The sequence below is a fragment of the Ascaphus truei genome, chromosome 5 (genome assembly GCF_040206685.1).
Source record: "Ascaphus truei isolate aAscTru1 chromosome 5, aAscTru1.hap1, whole genome shotgun sequence".
Taxonomy (NCBI): domain Eukaryota; kingdom Metazoa; phylum Chordata; class Amphibia; order Anura; family Ascaphidae; genus Ascaphus; species Ascaphus truei.
The window spans coordinates 169,102,966-169,125,897 of NC_134487.1; the positions used below are offsets into that span (position 1 = coordinate 169,102,966).

Consider the following 22,932-nt stretch of genomic DNA (forward strand, 5'->3'; position numbering starts at 1 on the left):
TATTTTCATGTGGTTATTTTTCTGCATGTACACTTTATTTACACAATAATAAGTAGCTGTGATAATATTAGAGGTGTGTAAGCCCCGCCCCCGCCTACTGGTGTTGGTTACTAATGTAAACTAAGGAATTAATTGTACACAATGGATGATAGGCTCTACCTTGTGATGACACATGGAACTACGTGGTGGGGGTATAAGAGTCAGAAGGAATATTCTGGAAGGTTAGGTTCCAGAAGGAGAGGAGAGTAGGAGCCTCTAGAGTAAGGGCAGGGGGAAAGCCTCCCCCCTCCCCCAGTAAAGAAGAGATTAGGCCACCTGTGCATTGTGTTTTAGTTAGGAACAGTACTTTAACAGGTAGTATCCCTATAACATGAACAGATATATGCATGTTCCAGACAGGGAATGCAGACATGCCACAGAGAGCTGCATAGATAGGGCTCTAGAATGTCAGGGGATCAGCTCTACAAGTGGATCTCGATATTCAGAGTGTAGAGCCCCTGAGAAAGTAGCGATAACCTTTCTGGAAAGGAGTGTAAGAATAACTTCTATAGAACAACATGGAATGTAGGATTACATGGATAATGCTAAGCAAGCGAAACAAGGGGTGTCTAGCTCAACACGTGGATTTATATCAATAAAAAGTGTATGCACCTCCCAGGAGTGTTAAAAGAAGGTACAGAGGGCAAAACTAATGTATAAAGTGATAATGTATGAGTTAAATAAGGTACAACCATGGCAATCTTGTTGTAAATGTGAATGCAGTGTTCCCAAGGCGGGGAACATGAATAAAGATTGAAGTTGTACCATAAAAACTCCTGACGCCCATCTTTTTCATCGCACAGCCGACCAAAGCCAGCACCCTGAGACAAGGTAAATCATTGCTGATATTCAATACACAACTACAACGATGTACTGTAACATCCCTCGGGAGCCAAGCAGGGAGGGTTAAAGGTGGTAGTATGTGTATAGTTTTGTATGGATGTATTTTCACAGTCTCCAATATATGTGATTTTCTTTTTCAATGCTGAAAAGTTTGTATTTTCATATGATCAGTAGCAGTGCTGCTGGATTATGCTACCTGTTCACCTGATATTTCTCTTTCTATGTTTTAGGATTCATATTTTTGAATTACTGTATCTCCTTAGAATGGGATACCAACACTTCTTTCTGTGTTAGAAATAGCTATTATACATCTTACTCTGTGCCGGAGTTGCCCTCCTTTTTCTACTCTATTGAAATACAAGTTGCTAACCTGTATTCTGCAGTATGGGATAACATTTCAGCAGGAAATATCAAAAGGTGCAGTTGCCCCCCAATAAATATTACCTACCTTGAAAGTGAGCTTTAGTTGATGCCTGCTCATTTCCAACCTCATTTTTTGTTGCTAGATGTTTTTATTTTACTTCATTTTTTTTAATTAAAAAGACCCAGAAGAGTGTTCCCAAAGTAACCATTGTGTTTTTTTGTTCTAACTGTTCACCCCACAAGACAGAACAGAGCTGATTTCCATGCAGCCTACTGTATAAATTATGAATATAAATATATAGAGGAAAAACCGAGGGCAGTAAAAAGACACAATACTGTACAGTTTAGTGAATACATTTTAAACAAATAAAAATTAAACATGCATGGGAAACAGAACCATAACCACTTTATTCTCACACACTATCAAAAGTAATTAATGGAAGCAGTATATTAAATGGATCACGCTTATGTACAAAGAGGTGTTTTTGACTGCTTACTTTTGAAATGTTATTCAGCATGTAACCTAATGAATATCTTTAATTCTTTTTACTTAATTGGTGCTAAGGCAAACAGGGGAAATGATTTTAACCTCTCTATTGTAAAGTTAAAAAAAAAAAGATAACTTATATTATACTAGAAAAAAATAATTAACAAATCTCTTCCATTTGTTCATTTTGTTCCCAGGTTACCTGTACTGTACATGGAGTGTAGGAGCATGACTGCCTGACTTTCCAAACTAGCACTTTAAGCTTTATATTACAATTATATAAAACCAAAAATATCAACTGACCCTAAAACAAATCTGGGTGTAACACTAGACCTAATAGAAAATTATGTGTTGTCAAAAACCTCCGGAATTGGACTACACATACGCTTAGTAGATTACTATACTAAGCGTGTGCCCATATCATATAGCAACATAGATTCAAAATGTAGAAGTAGGAAATCCGCGCTTGTGCTGTCCCATAAATGTGATGAAAACCGGTATTCTCGTGCAGCCGTCAGCAGGCAGGAGTACTCCAAGATCTCCTATAGAGTGGGTTCCCCGAAAGAATCTCGCAATGATGCACAAAAAAGATAGGGTAGAGAGCGCACTGAGAAACAGTTGGGTATATGGTGTATATTAAAAAAGTATTTCACAAAACTGCATGATTAAATCAATACAATAAAAATATTGCGAGACAAAACGTACAAAGTTCTGAGCGCACTGTGAAGAATGATACAGTATGTTTGCATTGTTCGCAGAGACGTACTGTAGAAAAACAAAGAGGCCAAAGGTGTATTAATGTTAATGTTGCATAGTTTTAATACCATTATTTATTTAAACATGATACCGCATCAAATTTGCTAACCAAAAGAAGGGAAAACATGTCACAAAATACACTCTCTCCATTTTACGTTCTAGTTTACGACATATGCTTTTTTTTAAACACATACTACGTTTTATTATGATTTTCTCTTTTGCGTATTGTAGGTGTTCACTTATATTATCTTGGAGGGGAAGTTTATGCAGAATGCCTAAGTGACAGCAGCATATTTGTCCAGAGTCGAAATTGCAACTACCATCATGGTTTTCATCCAACAACCGTGTGCAAGATTCCCAGTGGATGCAGCCTAAAGATATTTAACAACCAAGAATTTGCTCAGCTTTTAGCACAGTCGGTGAACCATGGATTTGAGGCTGTGTATGAGCTCACCAAAATGTGTACCATACGAATGAGCTTTGTAAAGGTAGGCATATTTAGTTCACGTAATCACTTTTTTATATATTTAGTATAATGTACCCTTTTTGAAGCGCAAATTTTTCTTTTCTTATCTAGGCATGTTTAAATTTTTGAAACTCACATTACTTGAGAAATGAATAAAATCTACCTGCAAAAAATGTAGGTGGTGATAGCATTACAGTATAGACTGAAAAAAGACAGAGCCATCTCAATCATTTGTAAATAGGATTGTTTAATGCAATGGTTCCCAACCTATTTTACATTGTGCACCCCATGCTAGAAAATATTTGTTCCGCGAACCACTAATTAATAAATTGTATTGCCTACTCATCAAACTATTGCTAACAAACTTTGACTGATCCCAGGCAGTATAGTGTCCTTAGCTAGTGGGTGGAACAAACGCTTAATAAGGCCTCAAGCTGGACCCTCAGTGTGTGCAGACAGCATGGGTTGTACAGTATAGCTGTCAGTTACTGCGGGAGATTCCAAAGTCACGCCCCACAATGCCCTACAGGTGTGAATGCAAAGCACTGTGGGGAGCAACTTTGAAAGCTCCTACTGCAATGAACTGCTATGCCACTACTGTGCATTTTGGGGGCTTACTAAGTGTGTGGTCCCATGGGCTCAGAAACCCACTGTATTGCCTGGGATCCACCATTACATGTTTTTGGGGGTGAACACAACTCAAACTCTCCTGTTGGAAATCACTGATCTAATGTAAGTATGGGTGGATATCACCTAAAAGAAGGGCAGCCGACAGGGGTGGACAGCCAATATTGCTCTCCTGGGCCCGTTGGTTTAGGTGTCTGGTTTCCTTCCTCCACTCAATATCTGCAGCACAGAGTGGGAAATCCCTTCCTCTCTGTTGAATATGCAGTGGGTGGAGCTTCAGTAAGGGGGTGGAGCTCTGGTGAGAGCAGAAGAGAACAGTGTGGGAACATGTGCCAGAGACCGGTTGAAAAAGGTGTGAAGGAAGGACTAGATTAGGTGGGGGGAGGGGGGAAGAGGAGAGAAAAAAAATGTTGTGGGCGGAGAGAGATGCATGGTCAGGGGAGAAAGAAAGACATGCTGGGGGGGAGAGAAAGAGAAAGGCATGCTAGGCTGAGGGGGAGAGAGAAAAACATGCTGTGGGTGGAGGGAGATGCATGCTGAGGGGGAGAGAGGAAGACATGTTGGGTGGTGAGAAATACATGCTGGGGGTGGAGAAATACATGCTGGGGGGGGGAGAAATACATGCTGGGGGGGGGGGAGAAATACATGCTGGGGAGGAGAGAGAGATATGTTGGGAGTAGAAGATAGCAAAAGACTAGCTGGGGAATAAAAGTGAAAAAATTGAGAAATATCAAAAGGAAAGAAGAGAAATTTGATTGGCGGGGACAACATGGAGATGAGGATAAAATAGAATGACAAGGGTGTGAAACAGGCATTAAGGGAAAAGAAGAGAGAAAGACATGAAGGGTAGGGGGAACAAAGACATGACGAAGGCAAAGTAAACTGAGGTATATTTTTGTTGTAACATTTGTGGGTGCCCCATTACTCAAATTTGTTCTGGGTCCTAATAAATCTGTTGCCAGCCCTGCCTAAATGATCTGGCTTTCCTGCTACATAGGAAAACAAAAAGAACATAAAACCTAGTTGCAAGCACCCTGACACTGCAGTTAATGAATGATATGTTTTTAAAAAGTTTATTTAATGTCCAAAACGAATATAAAATAAAGCGCTTTAAAAATAGAACAACGTCGTGAATTTACTATGATCGAAATGTAAACACTATGAGAGTGTTCTCGATCAGGCAATAGTGAGGGTATCCGGACAAATGTCCAGATACTGAACAATACACACATATGTATATATGCCTTGTACAGGCTAGAAAATAGGGATAACCAGCCACTCTCTGATTCCCTATAGGTGATAGTGTGATGCCCTACCACTGTGTTGGTAGGCAGGTGGGGGGACTATAAATGAGAGCCTCTGCAGCTAGTGTAGTGCTATCTGCATCCACACTGGTCACAGAATAAATCACTGAGATGATAGAGTTAAATCCACACGCAGTATATAGTGCTTAATAATGAACACTCTGTTCGTATGAAATGTATATTCTAAACAACACTTAGCTAAGGTAGCTATATAAATGCTAAACAATCACAGTGCACTGTAATGCGCACTGCGCAATATTGGAGTAAACAGCCCTGAGCGCGCTCAGGCACTAATTGGCTCTAATTAGGGTTGTTATCCTGTACCAACGCTAATCGTTCTGTGCTGTATCAGCGCTAAATGCCCATTTTACAATGGCTTATTTTAGAAGCATGGGCAGACTGGATGTCTTGAAACATATACTGATCATAAACAAGATTGATTCCTGTGTGGACCGATACAATAATGGTGCATATAATGCACAAGTTGCCCGAAACCAAGTGTGGTGCAATAACGTGTGCTCAGAAACAGCAGCCCCGACTCTCACTGTCTATACACACAGTGCGGTGTCTGAGTAAACAGCCCGGGCCGAGGTCAGGAACCAATTTGGCTCTAATTAGTTATCTTGTGCAGACGCACTGGTTAAGGGCCGTTCGGATAGTGTAAGCGAACAGATAGGTCTTGAATCATTCCATGATCATACATATGCTGTCAGAGTAAGTGGCAATACTGGTGCAGTGTAAACTGGTGTATCCTTGACGTTGTCAGAATAGACCGCTACGGGTTAGTCAGAGTACTTGCAACTAGGTTTCTTTTCTTTTTTTATTCATATTAGCCATACCTAGTGAGCACCTCACTTTCACCTTGATCTAGATGTAGCGAGGCATTTTCGGTGTCTCCTCCCTGCTATTAGCAAAGAGCTGAACAGTACATCAATCATGTGCATATCCCAATATAAGCATTTGTTCTTTCACAAAAAAATCTTAACAGTATGGCAATAAAAGAAGTTAATCAGAAAAGATCACCCAAAGTGAATGAAAATGTTACTGAGTTTCCGAAAAGCAGTGGTAGACTAAGGGGTGATTTATGTATCACGGTTTCCTGGTTACAAAACTGCCACACGAAAAGCTGCATTAAACAAAACACTTGAAACTTAATTTATGTCAATGTAACTGTAATTAAAGTAATTAATTGAGCATCATTCTACACATCTACAGTAAGTGTTCTCTTAATTAACATATGATTAAAGACAAGATTACAACTATGCCAAGCAATGGATTGAGACATCAATTGTAAAGTCGATGTAAAAATTAAATGTATTCATTACAGTTTGTATTGGCTTTATCTATACTGTATATGTGTTTACAGTTGTGTGAAAAAGAAAGTACACCCTCTTAATTCTATGGTTTTACATATCAAGACATAATAACAATCATCTATTCTTTATGTCTAAAAATTAGGTAAATACAACCTCAGATGAACAACAACACATGACATATTACACTGTGTCATGATTTATTTAACAACAATAAAGCAAAACTGAAGAAGCTATGTGTGAAAAACTAAGTACAACCTTACTGCTTCCATAGGAATTAAAATGCTAAGTAGCAGACAGGTGCTGCTAATCAAATCCCCTTGATTAATTGATCATCAGCAAGTGTGACCACCTCTATAGAAGCAGTTTGCTGGTCTGGAGCATTCAGGTGTGTGTTAACACAATGCCAAGGAGGAAAGACATCAACAATGATCTTAGAGAAGCAATTGTTGCTGCCCACCAATCTGGGAAGGGCTATAAGGCCATTTCCAAACAGTTTCAAGTCCATCATTCTACAGTGAGAAAGATTATTCAAAAGTGGAAAACATTCAAGACACTTGCCAATCTTCCCAGTAGTGGACGTCCCAGCAAATTCACCCCAAGGTCAGACCGTGCAATGCTCAGAGAAATTGCAAAAAAAACAAGAGTTGCATCTCAGACTCTACAGGCCTCAGTTAGCATGTTAAATGTTAAAGTTCATGACAGTACAATTAGAAAAAGACTGAACAAGTATGGTTTGTTTGGAAGGGTTGCCAGGAGAACGCCTCTTCTCTCTAAAAGGAACATGGCAGCACGGCTTAGGTTTGCAAAGTTGCATCTGAACAAACCACAAGATTTCTGGAACAATGTCCTTTGGACAGACGAGACCAAAGTGGAGATGTTTGGCCATAATGCACAGCGCCATGTTTGGCAAAAACCAAAACAGCATATCAGCACAAACACCTCATACCAACTGTCAAGCACGGTGGTGGAGGGGTGATGATTTGGACTTGTTTTGCAGCCACAGGACCTGAGAACCTGGCCATCTGATCTACAGCTAAAGCTTGGCCAAAATTGGGTCATGCAACAGGACAATGATCCCAAACACACCAGCAAATATACAACGGAATGGCTGAAAAAGAAAAGAATCAAGGTGTTACAATGGCCCAGTAAAAGTCCAGACCTCAACCCGATTGAAAAGCTGTGGCTGGACCTTAAGAGAGCTATGCATAAACAAATGCCCACAAACCTCAATGAACTGAAGCAACGTTGTAAAGAAGAGTGGGCCAAAATTCCTCCACAACGATGTGAAAGACTTATAAAGTCATACAGAAAACAATTACTTCAAGTTATTGCTGCTTAAGGTGATTCTACAAGCTATTGAATCATAAGGTATACTTAGTTTTTCACACATGGCTTCTCCATGTTGGCTTTATTTTTGTTAAATAGATCATGACACAGTGTAATATGTCATGTGTTGTTGTTCATCTGAGGTTGTGTTTACCTAATTTTTAGACCTGCTAAGGAACAGATGATTGTTATTATGTCCTGATATGTAAAACCTGTAAGGAATCAACTACTGGCTTTGACTATTGCCTTGCAGACCTGTGCAGTTGCAGGCTTCCTCTGGCAATCTATGGCACAGGTGCTGCCTCTCATTGCAGCTTCTGCCCTGTGCTACTTCATTGGAGGAATTCTCACACACCCTCCTCCTGTGATTGGATCTCCGCCCTTTATATTCTAGGCGTTGGCTCTGAACCAGCGCCGAGCATAACTATTCCTACCTCTATGTTACTGTCTCTGCCACAAACCACCCCAGGCCTCTCTCCTAGCGTTCTTACCTTCCAAGTTCTTGAGTATCCAGAGGCCTGGTCCTGGACGTCTGTGCTGAAGCGTTGTTGCCAGCACTGGCCTGCTGCTATCTCCTTGCAGTGGCCTACCCCGGACGTCTGTGCTGAAGCGTTGATGCCAGCACTGGTAACTGCTGCATTCCCTCCTAGCAGTGGCTACCCTTCCTGTCCTGTGGCCTGCCGCTATTCTCCTGTAGTGGCCTATCCTGGACGCCTGTGCTGAAGCGTTGATGCCAGCACTGGTAACTGCTGCATTCCCTCCTAGCAGTGGCTACCCTTCCTGTCCTGCGGCCTGCTGCTATTCTCCTGCAGTGGCCTATCCTGGACGCCTGTGCTGAAGCGTTGATGCCAGCACTGGTAACTGCTGCATTCCCTCCTAGCAGTGGCTACCCTTCCTTTCCTGCGGCCTGCTGCGATCCTCTTGCAGTGGCCTGCCTTGGACTTCTGCGCTGAAGCGTTGGTTCTTCCCGACGCTGCCCTGCGGTGAACTTCGGTCAGTTTTCTGTCTCCTCCTGCTGAGATCGGCGTCATGGGCCGAGGCCGCTCCTCGCGCAGAAGCCACCCCCGCGCTCACGCTCCTAAGCTGAAGCGGGGCACTCCTGATTTCCTGTTGCCGAACTCCTGCTTCATTAACGACGATGCTGCCTTCTCCAATCCTGACCCTGCGATGTACGACTACAAACTGCGCACTCCGGATCAGTCTGCGTGGACTAAGGTCGGTGATTATATAACCCCACCTCAGCCCCGCGGTCCGGTCCCGGTTTGTGGCGAGCATCGGCGTAACAAAACCATAGAATTCAAAGAGGGTGTACTTTCTTTTTCACACAACTGTTTTATATATATATATATATATATATATATATATATATATATATATATATATATATATATATTAATTAAACAAAGAAAACAAAGCACCCCACAAAGAAATATATCATTTATTACAAAGACAGTCACTAAAACAAAATAAAAAATGATCTCTCTGGTCCTTACAATGTGAAGATGTAATTACCACCTGTAAACATGTTGAGGGGAAAAATTTTACCAATATAATTGATGACGGGCAAAGCTATAAAGTGCAGGTATAGCTAAGAATATATAGGGGAGGAATCATCAATTGAACAAAACATCTCCTAATACAGCATGAAAAATAGGCATGAGGTGGAAAGCAGACAATAGTGGTAATAGCTGATGTCTCTCTACTATCTATCACTAAGGAAAGTGCAAATATTCTGAAGAGGGGTCCAGGATAAAATGTATTGGGATGAAAAGTAGACACGAAATCCAGGGGGAGCATGGGGGAGAAACAAAACAGTTCTAAGTGCAGCAGAATGGCAATGGGTAAAAAGGTTTTCACAATCTTGGCTCTTTAGTTATGACTACTTACAAGATGTACTGTAAGAGTCAAAACAGCAGTGTTGACTACTAGTCAGCGGTAAGTATGTGCAGTGATGGTCATCAAGGTGGTTCTGGTAACTCAGGAGGATACGACCCAAAAAAGAGAACAAACTGGCATAGCATAGATCAACCAAAATTTCACAATTTATCTGAATAAAAAAGTAATACACTCACAATGTGACAGTTAAAAACGGGCATGTAACACTTTACAAGTGTCTCGGAGGACATGAATAGCCTGCTGGCTCACCGTCCCGCAACTCCCGGTACTCGTCTGTCTTTGCCTCTGCTCCACTGCGTCACCGCACGGCTCGGCGTCTGATGTCAGATCCGGTTTCCTTGGTCGGGTGGGGGCTGGCCTTCCAAGACTCCTCTCCTTACAGCTCCGCAACAAAATACTCCCACTCACTAATCCGGATCCGTGTGTGCTTTCATATGTGTTCATATGTGTTTTCTCACAATATAATTAGTCCCAGTAGCGCTTTAAAAGAACATATGTTCTATATTATTAATTAACAACCAAGGTATAAATTGTATCAGTGTAACCTTATGACTCCACACTCAAGACGAAGCCGACGTGATCCACGTAGCGAAACGCATAGAGTGGGAGTATTTTGTTGCGGAGCTGTAAGGAGAGGAAACCGGATCTGACGTCAGATGCCGAGCCGTGCGGTGACGCAGTGGAGCATAGGCAAAGACAGACGAGTACCGGAAGTTGCGGGACGGTGAGCCAGCAGGCTATTCATGTCCTCCGAGACACTTATAAAGTGTTACATGCCCGTTTTTTAACTGTCACATTGTGAGTGTATTACTTTTTTATTCAGATAAAATGTTAAATTTTGGTTGATCTGTGCTATGCCAGTTTGTTCTCTTTATTGGGTCGTATCCTCCTGAGTTATCAGAACCACCTTGATGATCATCACTTCACATACTTACCACTGACTAGTAGTCAACCCTGCTGTTTTGACTCTTACATCTTGTAAGTAGTCATTACTAAAGAGCCAAGATTGTGAAAACCTTTTTACCCATTGCCATTCTGCTGCACTTAGAACTGTTTTGTTTCTCCCCCATGCTCCCCCTGGATTTCGTGTCTACTACTGTAACCTTTGGGGACGAGTGAAGACTACCCCTCCCAGTGGGTCTGAGCAAGGAGGGAAACTGTATACACATTTATATTTTTTTCTGTTTTTCACTCATTTAAGTATTTAATAGTGTTCACATATTTAAGTGTTCAACCCTTTTATCTGTTTGCACCTTTTTTTCACTTTATCGCTACACTATTGGGATGAAAAGTCACAAGGGACTACAGGGATTCCTCAAAGTCCACATATTAAATATACATGAAAATAGATCATGTGATCCTAGAAGGTAGAAGGAGATATGGCTGTATCCTAAACTTAGCCATTTGGCAATGTCCCAAAAATTACCCACTTGAAACCAATCTTTGCAAAGTTTAGTGGAGACTGCCAGACATCGGTGAGGCCAGAGAGAGAACGAGGAAAAACCACTCCGATGTACATTTTGCAAGAACGCTTTTTCCGGGGGCTGAGTTGAGAGAGGATGTATACGTGGTATATAACACACCCTCTCCATGACGTATAACCAATAGCAGAGCGGCTAATGCTGGAACAGGTGTAGAGTGTGTTGCATCATGTAAAATCAGCAGTAAGTGTGAATTTCTTAAAGTTACACACTGAAATATACAGATAAGGGTCAAAAATATAAAAGTTAAGTAATTGATCACAGAAATATAGAATAACCCATATATTCATTAAGGACTTGTGGCATCATGGATCATCTCCCCAGGAATAGGTTGACATAGGAGGGCGCACAAATGGTGCCCATCACCATGCCCCTTTCTGTAAATAAAATGTTTTTTTAAATACAAAATAATTATGTGTAAGCAAAAAATTAAGAAGATCCCATGAGCAAATGAATCAGATCCACGTTCAAATTGCTCATGGAGAGAAAATATTGTACTGCCTGCAAGCCATCCTTGTGATGAATGCTTGTGTTAAGCATTTCCACATCATAGGTGGCTAAAATTGTATTTTTATCAATCGTCAGTTGATTTAATCTAAGAAGTGTGTACACTGTGTCCCTTAGATATGAGGGGAAAGTTTCCACTAACAGACATAAAAAATGATTGAGGAAACTGCAGATGGGCTCAAACAGCCCTTCTATGCCAGACACATGATGGGACATCTTGGGGGATGGGAGATGTCCTTTTGTATCTTGGGTAAAATGTAGAAAGTGTGTACTATAGGATGACTACAGCTAAGACCATCACTACATCTGCGAGTAATCGTGCCTTATACTACTGCTTCAATTGCCAGTTTATCAAGTCACTGCTTGTATTTAATAGTAGGATCACTAGGGAGTTCTTTATAACAACCTGTGTCTCGAAGTTGGCGAAAGGCTTCTTTTTTGTACATCGCCTTAGGCCACAGGATCACATTGCCTCCATTGTCAGATAGTTTGATTTCTACTGAGTCAATTTCTGTAATTTGTTAACAGCTCTACATTCGAGAATAGTCAAATTATCTGGTCTATGGAATCTCTGTAAAGATGAGATTTCCCTGGAGACAGGTTCACATATATCTCATTTTAACAAGGTATATGTTCACTTGTTTACATGTATGTTATTATTAAAATATTATTGTTTTGAATTTTAGTCCTATGTGGACATATATATTATATATGTCAAATGGAGAAAAGGATAAACCACATTTAAGGACAGAAAGTTGGTCATTAGATAATGTCACATCTGATACATTGACAACAGTCAGTTCATCCGTCTTCATCGCATAGGTGTTGTTTCCCTTTTTTGTAGGCCCAACGTTGTCTTTCCCATAATAATCTTACATCCCCGTTTCGTCTGGAGTCTCTTGGATTTTAGAGAAATTCCTGATCTAAAACAGGAATATTGTAATCTCTTGTTTTAGAGGTGAAACATTTCTCCATCAGAGGAATCGAAGTCAGGTGTACAGTAGGGAATTCAGAAGAAGCAATCTGGGTATTAGTGGGAGTTCTTGGATATTTCTTGTTAGATTTATTGAATGTGTGACTCCACTTGTAAACTGTAAACTGTATCCTGCTCATATCTTACTAAGTCAGTTTTCAATTGAGTAATATGTCATGTCACTTACTGTAATTCCAATTTTCCTTTAAGGGCTTCAATTTTTCCATTAGGGTCTGCTAGTATAGATTCATAATGTATAATTAGCACCTACATATGTTCAGATGAACAGGTATCACAAATGCTCTCCCATTTAGCCTTTAACTTTGTCTTGAACTCAAAAGATGGAAAACTTGAAGTCTTAAACCTCATGGTGTATATAAACATATAAACCTGTAAGTTCATTTGTTTAACTGCAGGAAAGACATGCACGTACTTAAAGGCTAATGCATATATACATTTCAGAAAAATTATGATGTTGGGAGATGCGCATGCGCGACGGGTTGGAGATGGTGGTGTAACTTCACAGCTCCGCCAACCGTCGGCAGTTTCAGGCAAATAAAGTATTATAAAACCAAACTCAGAAACTCCAAAATACTCTCTAGAGGCCCCCGATACACATCAGATTATAAAACATTACCGGAGGAGCCATGGCAGCAACGCGGCAGAAGACCCGGCGCAAATCTGATGTGCGCTCATATTTTACAGGCTCGGGCAGGGCCGGAGCAGCGGAGCTCTCGGCGGTTTCGGATTCGGACTCAGCCCAAGAACCGGAGGGGGCTACAGCGGGCCACTCAAATAATCAAAAACGAAATAGCACGGCTTCTCGTGGACTTAAAGGCCTTCTTCAGAGGGGAGGTGGAGGGGCTTAGGAGGGATATCCTCCAGATTGGGAATCGTACATGCGAGCTGGAGGATCGTATGGAGGAGAGTTCCAAATGCCATCAGGAGACAAACACGCGGATGGGAGCCTTAGAGGGGAGGATTGCTGAACTAGAGTCCCAGCAGGAAGACTGCGAGAACAGGGACCGGCGCAACAACTTACGCGTCCGGGGGATCCCTGAAGAGATTCTTGATCCGGAGGCCCTGCTGAGCCGGTGGATGTCGTCCATTCTACCGGGCAAGTCGGAATCAGATCTTTTGATGGACCGTTGCCACAGGGCCCTAAGGTCGAGGCCTCTGCCTACAAACCCCCCCAGAGATATCATTCTCCGGCTACATTATTTTACAACTAAGGAGGAGGTGAGCAGAATTGCGAGGGCCACCCCCCACATCACCTTTGAGGGGATCACCCTTACAGTGTTCCAGGATATCTCCCCCCTCACCCTTGCCCGCAGGAGAGCAGTGCTACACATTACCAAAGAACTAAGGGACCGAGAAATACGGTACAGGTGGGCCTTTCCTTTTGCCCTGGTAGTAATGAAAAATGGCCGCTCACACGTGTTGAAGCACCCATCCGAAGGTACGGCCTTCCTAAAGAAGCTGGGGATAAAGGGGGCTACAGACACAGCCCTCCCGGTGATCCAGGAGACAGGCCCGTCGGGTGCGGCACTGAGAGGGTCTGGATCCTCCTCCCCGAAGGACAAGAGAAGGGAGAAGGGAGGAGGGGGTGACAAAAGCCCCTAAGCCTCCAAGATGCTGCAGTTGCAGCACGATGCCGTCAAAGTTGGTTAATAAAGATTTTCCCGGTTTAGCCCGTTTCGCACAAGTTATAACCCCCCCCGAGGTGGGTTACCCTGGCACTCCTATGGCACGAACATGTGGACAGGAACTTTGGATATCCCTTGAGCAACTTTTCCTAAGTATCTGACCCTAAAATGGCCGCTCCAGACTTACCTTGGAAAGAAGAAGCAGGAAGGGCACGCAGAACTTCATGGCGGCAGGGTTTTTGGCGCGAGTGAATGCTCCGCTGTCTCGGTCCGCCCACGGATCCGCCTACGGGTCCACCCTCTCCCCTCGAGGATCAGCCTTCGACTGAGTCTGCCTCGCCCAGCTAGATGACGTCACCTGGCCGGGTCTCGCGAGAACGAGAGGCACGTCGGGAACAGCGGAAGTCAGGAGGGCGGCTCGTGAGACGCGGTGATCCGGAAGCAACGCGGTACTCCCTGGCGGGGGTGCGTGAACTCCGCCGCTGGGGAGACGTGTAAGGGGACAGGAGGAGGCGAGGGGGAGAATGTTGTTGCCTGGGGTTAATGTTGGACTCTCGCGGCGGGATATTTATACCGGAACTCTAGCTTAAGCCAGGGATTCAGGCAGAGGAGGGAGGGGGAGCGGCGGCTAGCGGTGGCCTACTGCTCAGGGGGAGGGAATCAGGCTGGAAATCGGCAGAGACTACAGGGTGCATAGGGGACTCTAAAAATGTGCCCAGAAGAAAAGTTGGCTTGTCTGTTTGGGGGTATTCTGCACGTTAAGTGGGAGCGGGGGGGTTTCGTAGTCCCCGGGGGACTAGAGCTGAGTTTTAGCAGGGGCAGTTATTAGGAGGGAGGGGAGGGAGGGTAGTTGTAGTTATAGATATTTTAGCAGTTAGAGGTTTGGTTTTCATTACGTGCGGCTGTCGGCGGGAGGGGGCTTGTCGCCACTCTACCCGTAGGCATGCGCGTCGGCACTGGGGAGGTGGGCCTAGCCTGCATCCCCGGTAAAGTCCCGGGTATTCATAGCTGGAGTCGTGGGCCATGGAGCTGGATCGGGAGGGAGGGGGGTCCAGATAGGGAGGGTCTCTCCCGGGCGATGAACCCAAGGTCCGGTGGGACCAACACGGTTCTTTTTGTTTATGCGTGTTTTCTGTGTCTGTTTTTTTCCCTTGTGTTCTCTCCGTCCCCCATCCCAGCCCCCCAAGGCGAGAGAGAGAAGATCTGCAGGAGCCATCATCACAGTCCAAGAGGCCCTCAAGCTGCTCTTCTTCTAGGTACACACGAGATCTATTGTAAGCATGTCCACACAATCCACACTAAGATATGGCGGTAACTTTTTTATCCCAGAATGCCTAGGGGTTCAATAGCCCAAACAAAAGGAAAGTTGCCTTTTCGGAATTTAAACGTAGGAGGGCAGACGTGGTCTTCCTACAAGAGACCCACTAGCACCCCAAAGTTCCTAGACAAGCACTTTAGGCAAGTATATCTGTCTTCGGCAGGGGAAAAAAAAAGGTGTAGCTATATTGTTTCATAATAAAACTCCCTTTCAAGTCGAGAAGATAAAGCGAGACCCAAAGGGGAGATTTCTTATCTTAGTAGGCCTCCTCAAACAAAGTAGACTGACACTGGCCTGCGTGTATGCACCCAGCGAGGGTCAACCCCAGTTCTTTGAAGCATTTTTCCAGACGCTCCAGCGTTGGGCGGACGGACACGTAGTCTTATCAGGGGACTTCAATAAGGTAATGGACCCGCGGGTAGATCGTTCCACACCCCAGCAGTCCCTGAGGAGGGAAGGGAACGGCCCCTTACTGAAAGGATTAAGGCAAATAGGTCTCGTAGACATATGGAGAGAACAACACCAGGGAGACCGTAGTTACACTTTTTATTCCCACCCTCATGACAGCTACAGTAGGATTGACCACTTCTTTGTCTCTGGTAGAATGGTCCCACAGATTTCCGATACCAACATACATGACATTACGTGGTCGGATCATGCATTGGTAGAGCTACGATGCATACAAATTGGGTCTGCTACGTCAGGAGCAAATTGGAAGCTAAATGAATCTTTAATTAAAATACCAGATATTAAGCAGCTAGTCAAAGATGAAATCTTAAGATATTTTCAGACTAACCTAGGCAGTGTGGAATCCCACTCTACGTTGTGGGAGGCTCACAAGGCCACGATGCGGGCGGTACTAATAGGTATAGCTGCCGGTAGGAAAAAGCAAAGGGAGGCCAAATTGACCCAGCTTTACAAGAGGTTGCACGAGCTCTCTACACTACATAGCCGTACAGGTAGAGGGGACACATTACAGGAGCTGAAGGATCCAAGAGAAAGAGATGGGGGAGCACAGGTGGAAGGGTGAAATGGAATACAGTATGGTTCAGGTGTGTTAGACTCTGAAGCAATAAAAGTGGGGTTTTAGAAGTGTGTATTAATTCTTAACACTCACACGGCCTTGTGCAAATGCTGTCGCATCAAGGTATCTTTTGGTCTCCTCTCTGTCTTGTAAATTCGTTCTCCACTTTGCGTCTGCGCTCTTCTTCTCCTTCTTCTTTGGTGTGGTATCACCCTCGGTATAAATGAATAAACATATAAGCAGAAAGCATTCACAATGGTATGATGTTTCAAGGGATACAAACAGGGTTAGAATATACTACAAACACTCACACGGGCATGTGTGAGTGCACTCTTTGGGGTGGCTTCTTTGGACTCCAGGAGACAGTCGCGCTTCTCCAATAGAGTTTTAAGAGGTCTATGATCAAAACACAAATATGTGTCAAGTGATGGGAAATAAATAACAGGGTATTGCTACTCACACGGCCAAGTGTGAGTACACACTTGGAATGTTATCTTTGTTGCTCCTCCTGTAGTCCCCGGATCGGAATTCAAAGTGGGGTGGGGTGGTGATTTCTCACTCCAGAGTGGTAAATGAAGGGTTATAACCCAGAAGGTAAAAGCCAAAGAATTTATTTAAACAAATCAAAAAAATCAAAAAACAACACCGCTAACTCAACAAGTGAGCTGCGCTGTGGCAAAAGTAAAAAGCCGGTCTTTAGGGAATATAGTGCAGGACTCGTGGTATTGCAGCAACCTCCCTCCGCGTCCGGATGTAGCGCTGCGCTTCCCGTGTCCCACTCCCGACGGTGGCTGCAAAGGTTCAAAACGTCTTGGGGATTTTGAGCTACGCGTTTCGCCCTTTTGGGCTTCCTCAGGCTCCGTAGTAAGAAAGGATTTGGCTCGCGGCTCCTGCTATATATACTGCGGCCGACCGGTCTACCACACCCCCACTCTATAATAGCTACTAGTCAATAAGCATAATCAATGTTCTTAAAAAACATATGTTAATAACAATTTTATACACAAACTTTTAAAATGCAATTAAAAATCTTTTAAAATGCAATTGAAGAATGCAATTAAAAAATGTACAATTTTTAAACATTAATTCCTTAATTTTATAAATCCTAAACTCATCTCCTGAAATGTGGTATAATAAGTGACCAAGATCTGCAAGAGATTTTCCAGGAGCTGAAGAATGTCAGGATTGAGCTTAACCTCCTCCTCACCTCCAGGGCCGAGAAAGACCTGAGTTGGACGCAGAGGAAGTTCTTTGAGAAAGCTAATAAACCGGACACTATGCTAGCCACCAGACTCCGCAATAGGAAGCCAAATTTTAATATACATTCTATCAGGACCTCAGAGGGGCGGGTCTCCTCCAACCCCAAAGTTATAGTGGGGGAGTTTGAAAAGTTTTATGCACAGCTATACAATGGGGAGAAGGTGGTCCATAACGCTAAGACAAGCAGTAATCTGCGGAAATAGTTAGCGGACGCAGCTCTGCCACAACTGAACAGATTGGAACGAGAGGCAATCCAATGCGACTTCACGGGGGAAGAACTAGCAGCAGTGGTCAAAATTTTAAAGTCATCTAAAGCCTCCGGCCCGGATGGGTTCTCTAACTTGTATTATAAAAATTTTATAGGAGTCTTAGCTCCACACATGCTCCGGATGTTTAACAGAGTATTAGCAGGAGAGCCATTCGCAGAGCAGATGCTCCAGGCGTCGATTTCCTTGATTCATAAAGGGGACAAAGACCCCACAAATTGTGAAAGTTATAGGCCGATATCATTGATTAATACAGATGTTAAAATCTATTCCAAATTGCTGGCCAACCGTTTAAGTGTCATCCTACCGAGGTTAATCCATCCGGATCAAGTTGGCTTTGTTAGAAATAGACAAGCGGCCGACAATACCAGACGGATTGTAGATATAATAGATTTTGTGGGAGCCAACGGGATCCTTAGCGTTGTTTTAAGCTTAGATGCGGAAAAAGCCTTCGACAGGATTGACTGGCCATACTTGGAGTCCACGCTTGAGGCATTTGGGTTCGGAAGCACATTTCTTCGGGAAATAAAAGCGTTATACAACGCGCCAGCAGCGAGGGTGGTTCACCAGGGGTTCCCCTCAGAGCTGTTTCAAATTAAAAGTGGCACGAGGCAAGGATGCCCGCTATCGTCCTTGCTGTTTGCCTTATGTATCGAGCCACTAGCAGCACAAATTCGAAGCAACGCTGATATCTCTGGAGTACAAATCCACTCGCAAGAACACAAAGTGGCTTTGTATGCAGATGACATTATTCTGACCCTTACTAAGCCGCTCATCTCGCTACCCAACCTGTTCGAGCTTCTAGAGCGCTTCGCCCGGATCTCTGGGTTTAAAATAAATCAGACAAAATCTGAGGCACTAAGCCTCAACATCCCACGAGATACGGAGAAGCTGATTGAACTCAACTTTGAGTTTAAGTGGCGACCTACATCCATAAGGTACCTAGGGGTGCATATCACAAAAAAGATAAGCTCCTTATATCACGCAAATTACCCCAGTCTATTGAAGACTCTTAAAAAGAATTACAAGACTGGGCGGCATATGGTATCTCATGGATGGGTAGGATCTGTAGCGTCAAGATGAACATCCTTCCCCGTATTTTATACCTATTTCAAACTCTTCCGATACCCGTGGTACACGCGGACATTAAAGGGCTTCAAAAGTCAATCTCAAAGTTTATTTGGAATGGTAAAAAACCACGGATAAAAGCCAAAATGATGCAGAAGCCTAAGGAGGCAGGGGGTCTAGCTTTTCCGAACATTATATCCTATTACAAAGCGGCGCAATTGTGCCAAATCACGCAATGGCATGGGGACCCAGAGAGGTGGTTGGTACCGACAAAGACGAGACTGACAAACCCAGATTCATGGGTCAGTGGGAAGCGGACTTACAGGGCACACTAGAGGACGAAGACTAGTCAGCGGTTTTTAAGGCCGCAGCTAGCAGCTCCATATGCACGACATTAAAGGAGAACTCATATAAGGTAATGTTACGTTGGTATCTCACCCCAGTTAGACTGGCGAAATTTATCCCGGGCTCTTCCCCGCTCTGCCCCAGGCGGTGCGGGGAATGGGGGGACTTGGTACACATGCTGTGGTCTTGCCCGAAAATAGTACCTATCTGGGCCCAGATTCGCGATTGGCTACAGAGGATCTTTTTGGGCCTCCAAATTCAGCTTGACCCGTGGCTGTTCTTATTAGGCAAACCCACAAAGGAGGTTTCACGCTCGGGGAACAAATTAATCGCACACTTTGCTACAGCTATGAGGTGCGAGACCGCAGCATTGTGGAATCAGAACGCAATTCCTTCATTAGCAAAGATCAGGAACAGAATTTGGTTCATATGCCGCATGGAAAAGTTAACAAGCCTAGTTAACGATTCGGGTGATAAATTCCAAATTGTCTGGTTGCCTTGGCTGGCCCAGACAGGTATCCAGGGGGTGAATGATGCCACAATCTGGCTATGATTGAAGTAAAAGAGTTCTCCTTTGATGGGTGACTGGGAGCCAGACAGGACGGGCTGACTTTAGGGAGGCTCCCGGGTAGAACCCTCTGGGTATTGCTAATAGAGTGGATGCAGTATCGCTCGTGCAGATAACGATGAGCTGCATTACGGATGTGGCTAGGGTCTGATGGACGTGGCTCAAATAGGCAAAGATGGACACTCATCGCCTGACCTTCCCCCCCCCACATTCCCCCCCCCCCCTCTCTCTGTTGTCGTCATGGTTTTGTGGCTGTGTTGTCGTGTCGTCTCCCCATCACGTGTCTGTTTTGTGTGGTATGTCTCAGACAGTTCTGTGTCTACTTTGGACAGTTATCGACATTATTCTCTCCTATGTATGTATGCACAAAAAACTAATAAAGACAAAGTTTAAAAAAAAAAAATTATGATGTTGGCCTATTACAAATTAATACTGTACAACCTGCCACAAATCTACACTTTCCCAAGCCCAATACAGCTACAGTACTAAAACGCTATGCTTGTTACTAGGATGCAATTGAATTGTATTCAATTGGCTGTGTTTTTTTTTTTTTTGTATTAGTATTGCTCTAGTTTTGAAGCCTGAAAACTATGATAGAAACCCTAGTCAAGTGTTTTACTGTACACACTTCAATAATGTTGTATTCTTTAATATCTGTTTATGGATTTATTTATATATTTATTTATTAGGGATGGGGAGCAGAATATCACCGTCAAGATGTAACAAGCACACCATGCTGGATAGAAATTCATCTTCATGGTCCCTTGCAGTGGTTGGATAAAGTACTCACACAAATGGGCTCTCCTCTTAACCCAGCCTCATCTGTTTCCTAGTATTTACAACTATATTAGTATAATCTGTTATGAAGCTGCTGTGATTCTGCAGAATGTTAAAGTTTAAATTCTGAGCAAAACCACTTGGATAACCAATTGAACTATACTGTTTGTGCACATCTTATTTGACCAATACTGTTATATTATGTTGCATAACTGCTTCTGTTATATGGTCTTCTGGTAGTCATATAACAAATTAATTGCACTGTGTACCCTTGCAAAATGAATACTTTACAATGTTACCTTCTGTTCATGTAAATTATATTTTTTTGGTTTATTTTAAAGCAGCAGTCCAAGCTGCAATTTTCTCCCCTGTTAATATGTGCATCAATACAATCCACACAATAAGTAATTAACTACGTTGCCGATCGATCCATTCTCCTGTGATCGATCAGCAAAGATTCGGCTCAGGGGTTCACTAAATGGCTGTCAGAGCAGCAGAAGAGGACCAAAGATGCAAAGTTCTGTGGGGAAGATCATGTGTATATAGCAAGATAGAACAAACGCCTCATATATAGTGTTCCTAATATATATTGAGACAGAAATAGAATGTAAGGTGCATAATGGGACAAACTAACATATAATCCAGAATTGATCCAAAGTTCCCCAATGCTGCACTCAATACATGGTGAATTTTATTTATTAGGACTCTCTTAGTCCTTCAGATTAGTATTCTGGCAGGCGATCATTATAAATCTAATTAGATCAGCTATTTAAAAACCAAAAAAGAATAAAACTTTAATTGCATCCAAAAATATTTTAACACAATGAAATTAGGTATATACAGTAGAAAGTTTTAAAATCCTCATAGTGATATGGTTAACAATCTCAATAATGGCTAGCGATCACTTAAATACACATACAGTATATATATCTGGCATTATTTCAATGCCCAAACGCATAATAGCGTAATCAATTGTATATGTGATACTAAATCATGCCCTTGTAATTGTTAATACAACTCCTGACAAGTATACAGTGAATCTGTACTTGGCTTACAGCATATTGAGTTGTATACTTGTATTGCTATAGCACATCTGAATAAGTATACAATATCTAAACTAAATATTCTCCACTTGACATATATGTGGTGTGCAATGTCTGTAGTGTGTGGTAATATACCCAAAAAATGGCTTCACCACACAGATATATACACTTCGGTAAATGTTATCAGTATAGCAGTGGCCACAATTAATCATACAGGAGCAGAAATATATATATATATATATATATATATATATGCACAAAACCGCCGGTACACAGACTATGCTAGTGGTATTACTATAGCATAGCTAAGCTGGTATTTTGGCTAAGTACATGTATTACCCGATGTAAATAGTGCCTTAAGACAATTAAGTGTCTGTTAGACCACACCAATATAATGTAGTAGATAGTATATCAGTAGTCACGGAGGACCATGTTGGAGGCCAAAAAATCCAGTATACAAGCCTTGACTCGGTCAGTATTCACGAGGAGTCGCCACTTCACTGACGTCACCAGTGTGACGCCTTATTTCCAACATACGTTTCGCACATAGACCGTGCTTCTTCAGGGAGGGTGGAGTCTAAAACGCTGTTCCCAGTAATCTAATATATACAAAGCTAAATTAAAAGCGCGGGATCCCGTTAGCCTATAATCGTGAGACAGCAACGCACTGACCAATAAAACATGATTGGTCTTATCCTATGAACAGTTTCACAGGCTGTCTTATTATAACAATTATTGTTTGTTTATCTCCAAAACTCATTAGCATCTGCACAGATAATAGAGACTGTATTTGAGGTTGGAAAGACTATCTTGGTAATGATATTGAAACTCCTTCATCATTGATGACCTAATTGAAAATTGATTACAGTAACTGTAGTGGTGACAGAGGCAATTAGTGCTTGGTATACAGATTAAATAGAGAGGTATAGGTGTGAAAGCCCCTAAGGAGATCTGTTATCAGTTGGTTAAATTTGATGTGGTCTAGCGGACATTTGATTGTCTTAAGGCCCTATTTACATCGGGTAATACATCTACTTAGTCAAAATACGAGCTTATACAGTATATGCTACAGTAATACCACTATCATAGTCTGTGTTCCAGCGGTTTTATGTATACAGATGCAGCGGCCATTAATCTATCATTTCTCTGCCCCGTTTTCGTAAAGTCTTCTGTATTCCATGCGGCATTCACTCATAAATCTTCCGTGAAGGCTGTCAATCACACACGTTTACC

The 22,932-nt window shown here is 42.8% G+C and overlaps 1 protein-coding gene across 2 annotated transcripts in view; it reads left to right on the forward strand.

Annotated features, from left to right (window-relative positions):
• SMAD5 (SMAD family member 5) overlaps positions 1-21,957 on the forward strand; it is a 56,431-nt gene extending 34,474 nt beyond the window's left edge. For both annotated transcript variants that reach the window (XM_075601201.1, XM_075601202.1), the window contains 2 exons: positions 2,720-2,976; positions 20,569-21,957. In XM_075601201.1, the coding sequence (XP_075457316.1) occupies positions 2,720-2,976; positions 20,569-20,712 (401 nt within the window). In that variant the 3' untranslated portion in view covers positions 20,713-21,957. The remainder of the gene's footprint in view (positions 1-2,719; positions 2,977-20,568) is intronic.
• The last annotated feature ends 975 nt before the right edge of the window (positions 21,958-22,932 follow it).